The sequence below is a fragment of the Pezoporus occidentalis genome, unplaced genomic scaffold (genome assembly GCF_034315485.1).
Source record: "Pezoporus occidentalis ecotype Australia unplaced genomic scaffold, CSIRO_AGI_Poc_V1 ctg16, whole genome shotgun sequence".
Lineage (NCBI taxonomy): Eukaryota > Metazoa > Chordata > Aves > Psittaciformes > Psittacidae > Pezoporus > Pezoporus occidentalis.
The window spans coordinates 8,769,726-8,777,376 of NW_026913425.1; the positions used below are offsets into that span (position 1 = coordinate 8,769,726).

General features: G+C 36.3%; 1 protein-coding gene across 3 annotated transcripts in view; it reads left to right on the forward strand.

Annotated features, from left to right (window-relative positions):
* LOC134160491 (lysine-specific demethylase 4C-like) overlaps positions 1-7,358 on the forward strand; it is a 71,740-nt gene extending 64,382 nt beyond the window's left edge. For 2 of the 3 annotated variants that reach the window (XM_062612564.1, XM_062612565.1), the window contains exons 7-8: positions 935-1,038; positions 6,201-7,358. In XM_062612564.1, coding sequence (XP_062468548.1) covers positions 935-1,038; positions 6,201-6,362 — 266 coding nt within the window. In that variant the 3' untranslated portion in view covers positions 6,363-7,358. The remainder of the gene's footprint in view (positions 1-934; positions 1,039-6,200) is intronic. The other variant, XR_009963561.1, reaches the window with a different exon arrangement.
* The last annotated feature ends 293 nt before the right edge of the window (positions 7,359-7,651 follow it).

The following is a 7,651-nucleotide window of genomic DNA, read 5'->3' on the forward strand; positions in this document are numbered from 1 at the left end:
AACTAGTCATGTTCTGAAGACTTTCCCCTCTCTCTCCTTCTCACCTTCTGCCTTTTATCTTATAGCATAGTGGTTTTGTACCATAATATAGTTAGGTTAAAGAGCTTAATATTTCCATTTTAGAGAGGGAAAGACTGGGTAACTTATTTGAATGGTAGCTGAGGTGCTGTTCACATTCTGGTTAGAGGGTCAGATACCAGATTTTAATAACACTGAAACCTTGTCTTAATGAGAGGGAAAAGTGAAAAATTAATTTCTGTATTTTCATCAGCTGGATTATATAATTATGTAATGAACTAAGGAGGGTTCGTGGAGTAGTGCATGAATAATCATCAAAGTTTAAACATGGGAAGTCTTTGTTCATAGAAGTCAAAACAAGATAAAAATAAGCAAAAAACCCCACCCTGTTTTTACTTCACCAGGTAAAAGTCGCCATACTTTCTAGCCTTTCCTAGATAGAAAACTGTGTTTGTTTATCGTATAGATGGTTTGTGAGTCCTAGGTAAATCTGGTCATTGTGGAATCCTTTTAAATTTATATGCTACAGTTGATTTTTGTGTGTGCAGGGGTTGCAGAATGAATGTTAATGTAAAAAACCCCATACATCCCAACAATAAAATATTTCTGTCAAAGAAAAGTGTACTTAATTTACATGTCCAAATTTATTTAAAATTATTTTACTGCTTAATCAAAAACTGAGAAAAAACCCAAACCACTGTAATCTCTCCCCTTGAAAAGAAGTTGAAAATCTTAGGAGGAGCATTTGATTTCTATACAGATTTCTTAGAACCTAGCAACAACACAGTAAAATGTTCTATGAGTTTATAAAATATTCTAATGGGTTTAAATGGTAGTATGTATTGCCAAATATAACAGCATTTTCCTACCTGCTTTAATTAAAAGATACCCAATTTTGTTTGTCTTGCTGTACTAGGGTTCTTCCCAAGCAGCTCTCATGGATGTGATGCTTTTCTTCGCCACAAGATGACTCTGATTTCTCCATCAATATTGAAGAAGTATGGAATTCCTTTTGACAAGGTACATTAGTGTTTATTTCTAAACTGTGCATTCATCCATTGAATTAGACTTGTGTTTACTATAAGGATTTTTTATAGTAAAGGTGATGCAAAATAATAATAACTTTTTTTTTTAGGCATTGACTCCATGAAAAGACAAAAACAAATGCTTGTAGTATTAGGATTTTTATGTGTTTTAGCTTGGAATTTTCTAGCAGAAAACACTTGTAGCCATCATAATCTTTATGCTAGAAATTTTTGTTAAGATCTTATCCATAATTTTTATTCCTGTTTTTTTTCCATGCAAGCTGTTGACTGAAACACTTCTTAAGATAATGAATAAACACAAATTTAATTTAATTTATTTTTTAATTTATTTTTTATGGTGTAACATTAGAAAAATAGTGATTATTTTGTGCTGTTAGATAGTGGCAGACTAGACAATTGATAACATTATATAAAGTGTGAAGAATAACTGGCTTTCTTTTTGTGGATGAATCTTATACATAGCTGTTTTCAAAAACATCTAAAGTTTTCAATTTCTTCTGCTTTCCTCTATTTTGTAGCTTACTGTTTTCCATGTAGAACTTTCTGTAGGTGCCAGCTAATAAGAATGGTTTTACTGCATTACTTTTTCTTTAAATATATTTACTCTATATCCTCAATGCTTTGCAAATTCTGAAGTTCTAAATTCAAGAGGTTTGTAAGTCTACCAGAATAGTATGGCTTGATTCGGAAGGTTCGCTTCCTGAACATCTGTTTATGTTATACTGAGGTTTTTTAAAAGCCTTTTGACCAGTAAGGGTTTATGATTCTGGGTTTCCCACTGTGCAGGCTGTTTAAAGATGTTCAGAAGAACTAGGCAATATATACTTTTTTTCTCACTATTCCTGCTACAATACAGTCCTGTAAACTGTCACTGCTTTCTATAATTTCTTGTGGCCTCAGCGCACTTGCCACAGACCTTGTTTATTTTTGTGGTTACTATTTTAATGTATGTGGTGTTTGTTTGTTGATTCCATGTGGATCTGTGTATACAGACTTAGTGGATCATGCTTAGAATATAGCATAATGTGGTGCTTTCTGTCTGTTTTGATATTTTTGTAACAGTATGAAACATAGAAATAATATTTAAATTAATGTTTTCATGTATAGTGTTGGTGTAGTTAATCCAGTGGGCAGCTAAGAACCACACACGCTTGCTTCCTTCTGGTGATACAGGGGAGAGAATCAGAGGTGTAAAAGTGAGAAAACTTGTGGATTGAGATAGTTTAATAAATAGAGCATAAGCCACAAACACGAGTGAAACAAAGCAAGGAATTAATTCAGTATTGCTCATTGGCAGGCATATTCAGCCGTCTCCAGGAAAACAGGACTTCATCACACATAATGGTTACTTGGGAAGATTAATGCCATTACTCCAAATGTCCCCCCCATTCCTCCTTCTACCCCCAGCTCTATATGCTGAGCATGGCACTATATTGTCTGGAATATCTCTTGGGTCAGCTGGGGTAAGCTGTTGCACCTGTGTCTTCTCCCAATTTATTGTGCACCCCCAGCCTGGTCCCTGGTGGCGTAGGAGGCAGAAATGGCTTTGATGCTGTGCGAGCACCGTTCAGCAGTGACTGAAACATCCCTGTGTTATCAACACTGTTTGCAGCAAAGGTGGAATGAAGTCACTGATTTGTTGTATGCCTTTTGGAATTAGCTTCACTTTCCATGCGTAAATCAGTCTATGTATAAAATTGAAGAAATGTAGGCATTTAGAAAGATATTGCCTGCTGTGGAAAAGAAGCTTTTTTGACTATATTACTCATATAAGAAGTAGTTTGTTTTCTGAATGATATATTATCATATGGAAATGTAGTTGCTGAGTTCAGTTTTTGTAATATATAGGTAAATATTGATTCCCTTCATAGCCTTGTGCTTCATCATGAAGTGTCAGATGAAACCTTCCAAACTGGAAGGTTTTATAACTAGATTTATAGTTTTGGATTTACAGAATGTTACTCTGAGTGGTATAATTTTCAGTGGTTGATGTTAGTGTACTGCAGAATGCTAACATATTTGTTTTCAGTACCACAAATTTCAGGTGGGTAGGGAAGTTGATGTTCTTATTTTAGTGTCTTGATTATTGCTATATTCTAATTTGAGAATGAAAAATAAAGTGCTAGAAATAGTTAAATATTGGAAGTTTTATTCTTTCACCTAGTCTGGTGAGGAAGCAGACTGTACCTAAGTGTAATTGTAATTAATGGGATTCAGTGAGAAAGTGAATAGTAGATAGAACCAGGCTGTGATCTCTCATGGCTCAAAGTGATAGCAGTGGAAATGTGCTGAATGCTGATAAGTCAGCCTACGCCTACCAGGTGGCAGCTGAACTGCTGCTTGTTGCAATAGAACACCTGCTAAACTGTCACCATTAGGATTGTTAGCATTGAGAATAATCTTTCTTAAACAGTCCCACAGCGATTGTTGGAGTGCTACAGTAGCAGTTATAATATATGCACCTGTATGTGCATTTGCATGTACATGCTAAATATGAACCCACAGAAAGTTAACCTTGCAAAATATAAGATCCAATTTATTGTTTAGCTTTGATGGCTGACTATCTCTTCCTTGTTTTCCTCTCTTTCCTTCATCCCATAATACAGTCAGAAATATGCATCTTGAAGTGCTATCCCTCTGCATTTTTTCTTGCATTAAGCAAAAAAAAAAAAACCCAACAAAAGGACAATTCATAAAACTGTAAGATGAGATTTTCAAAAGAGAAGAAAGGGGAGATTTTAAAAGCAGAAAATGAATGTAAGACAACCATGCCAGCAAAAAGCTAAGATTTAAGACATGACATGTTAATAAGAAAAATGTTTGGAGTTCTGAATTTTAATTTTGTTAGTTGTTTAAAATTTAACTCTCCCTTTTTGTGATCATAAGTCTATTTCCCTAAAAAGCTGTGTTTGTCTTTCCAGTTTTTCCTTCTCTATTGCTTATGCAAAATGTTGTCACACAATAAAAATGGTTTGTTTAATCTATGAGAAGTCTTATTTTCTTATGATTGGCAAATGCATCTTGTTGAACAGTCATCAGTTACTGCTCAGATACTTGCTTCATTTAAATGGGTTTTTACTGGGCCTGCTCTCTGATGTGTGTTTCATGTAAAAAGACACATCAGACTGTATGGGGAATCTTTCAACCCTCCTACGTACTTTATTTATTAACTCCTTATCAGGTAGTACAGAAAACAGTGGGCCATTTCTAGTCTCTGAGTAGCTTGTCCTTGATACAGGCTTTGGTGGTCTGACTTCAAGAGGTCAGATCTGTCTGTGAGTGGGGAGGGTATTAGTGACTGGCAAGAAGTGCCATGCTGTTTTCTTAATGTCCAGAGGAGCAGTAGTTCATTCAGGTATAGGAAGATGAGATTTATTTCTTGAAGAAAATATCCTGGCCAGTGCTTCTTTCTTTGTATGTGGGGTGGGATTTTTTTAAGTTTTTTCTACTTTCTGTGATTTCATGTGGCCTCAGCACACTTCTCTTTTGGTTACTTTTTTCACTGTGCTTCTAAAGAACAGAGCAGTCTTTTGGAACTACTTTTGCTTGTTCTCTGTAGCAGTATTAGAGCTTAACTGTAGTCAAGCTTTGCCTCTTTGAGCTCTCCTTTGGGCTGCTTGTCCCTTAGGTATTTTGGAATTCTTGTTATCAATAGTACCATAGTCCTTCTGCTCTCTTAAATTGTGCTTTAAAGAGAGAGGGGGGAAGGGCAGGGGCAGATTAAAATTTCTTTTAATGTAAGGGGTGTCTAACGGCTTTACATTGAGACATTCTGCATGGCATTTGCAATGGACAGTTCCCCTTGGTGTCAGTAGCTGTTGTGGGGAAGGATGCACTTCATTTGCAAGAGAGAAGCAACAGTGAGTTTACGAAGTTCAGTGGTAAATGTGACAGTGACATCAAATCTAACAAGATTTGATGGCAAGGTGTACTTGAGTATTTACTGCAGGGACGACAGGGTCAGACAAAACTGTCAGGGAGACCCTCCCATTGGTTCATGAGGTTCAGAGGGGACTTCCTTGCATTCTAAACTCCTTCTCTGAGGGAAGTTTAGGTGCAGCTGGATGCAGACTTAGTCCCAGATTTAATCAATGGTTTGTGTCAGAGGGGTTATATGTGCTCTGTCAGTCTTTTATGTCACTTAGCTAAGGTTACAGTTTCAGCGCGCTTATTCCTAATTCATGTGCAGACTACCTCAGCCTTAAGGAGTAACCTTGAGAGGTGTCCCTAACTCAAGGGAGAACCTGGCATGCAGCCATGGCGGTGCAGGAGACCTCAGTGGGCCTTGAGCAGTCTGCCTTTCGTGGAGTAACATGAGGGACTTAGCCATGTTTGCAGACCAGTGGATGTCTTGATTACTGTGCAGGACAGCTCTTGGCTACTGTATTGCCATCCGCTGCCCCAGAGTCGGATGCGTGTGAGCACACTGCCAGAGCTGTAAGGGTGAAGAATTTGTGCAGGGCAATTGCCATTCATTCTTTTTCCTTTCCTATGAGAAATGATTTAATGATCCTACCTGTGGGGATCCAAATGTATCCAGTGTGTTCCTTTGGGACAGACAACCTTGTTCTCTTTAACTGTTAAGGCTCATAAACTTCGAGCTTCTTTTACTTTATGCTTGATCATCAGTAGTAAGTAATTCAAAAGGCAAATCAGGCCCGCTGTCACAGGTCTTCAAATCATAGTTTTTGAATGGGTGAGTATGGGAGAGAAGGGTCTCTCTGCAGTCTTTCCAAGTGAAACACCTTCAGGGTGGTGAATAGAATAATTTCATCAGCAATTAATTCATACTAGTATTTAGGGATGATAATTCGGCAGTTTGGTCCAGACTGTCTCTGCTTCCTTTCAGGCAGGAAGATCGGTATATTCTTTGCACTGTTTTTTATAGTTTGCTGTACTTTCAGGTTTTATTACTAGTGAACCTGTGCTCCAAGGTTAGCTTTTTGTATTTTTTAAATTCGTAAAGTAACACCAGTATTTGTCTCAATTATACTGTTCCTTCTTACATTGCAGCTGTGTGAAAAAAAAAAATCTTTCTAGGTAATTGCAAAGGCAGATATAGTTTTCATTGCTTTAGGAACAGAAACGATTTTGTAATGTGGTTCACCTGGAAAATTTTTTTGTTTTGTGCTGTAGGTTACACAAGAGGCAGGAGAATTTATGATCACTTTCCCATATGGATACCATGCAGGATTTAACCATGGTTTTAACTGTGCAGAGTCAACAAACTTTGCCACCTTCAGATGGATTGATTATGGAAAAGCAGCAAAACTGGTAAGTCATATTGCAGAAAATTGACATGCAAGGGAATCTTTCCTCTGGGTATTTCTTTGTGACAATCTATCAAAGCCGATGAAAGAGGGATAACTTTTAGATCAGGTAATACTTTATATTGCCATCGAATTGTTATTTATAGTTGTTCTTTTTATGGTGGGTGTTACACTTCCAGCAATGTGTATTCCTCTCACTAGTGAGTTTTGTTTCCAGCGTGATGTATATATTGTTCTTGAAACCTATATCTATTTATGGATATTTTTAGGTTGAAACTACATATATATACTGAGGTTAGCATATGTGAAGACAACTGAATTCGGCTTTTAAACCTAGATTAAAATTTTGTTATGTGGCATGCTTTTTTTTCTTTTGCTTCTTTTTATATACATCGTGTGAGTACATACACAAATCTAGAAAGTGTGCCATTTTTTCACCACAAGTTTGTGACTGTTTTTCAGTATTTTGTGATTTTTCTCAGTGTTACAGCTTATATAAGTCTTGGTTAGTATGCTTCCAGAATGTTAAAGTCAGAGACTTTCTTTGCATTGACTTGTTTGTTACTGAAAGAAAGAAAGAAACCCTTTCCAGTAGTGATTTGCTTAATATATTAGGAATAAGATGTTGTGGAATAAAATGTAAAATTAGATGTGTAGGTTTAACAAGTGATAATAATGTACTCTTATTAAGAGCTTAGGATTGGAAGACCATGAGAAAGTTCTTAAATAATGGAAATTTATGATTCAAGGCATTTCTGATTATTGTTGTGAGGTTGAATATGCTTAAAAGGGAAGGAGTCATCCGCCTCTGTATGCATACACTGACAATGCTGAAAGTATTGAAAACATTAGTATGCATCTAACATGTTCACATTGGTCTTTACATTTATTGGGAAAATTGTGTTTTAATAGTCAACAGATAAGGTGTTGACTGTAAATTTAATTCAGAAATGCCCTATGTATTTTATAGATTTGAATTTCTATAGGTAGTACAATAAAATAAAATTGCTAGGAATATAAGTACAGACACGCATTAATTGTGGCAGATAACACTGGCAAGTATGGCTGTTGGTAGGTGTGACTATTCTGCAACTCTGCTAATTGGTTTAGCTGAACTTCAAGAATGGCAAACTTTATCTTCAGATGTAGCAAAAAGCGTAGTGGTGCCTACAGCTACATCCTTTCAGTGTACAAGCTTCGTATTTCTAATATTTAAAAAAAATATGGTCTACCATTTGGCCCTGGTACAAACTATTAAATTTTTTATGCCTCCAGTGTGCCTCTCAGTTATTGTATTACACCATAGACTTTGTCACA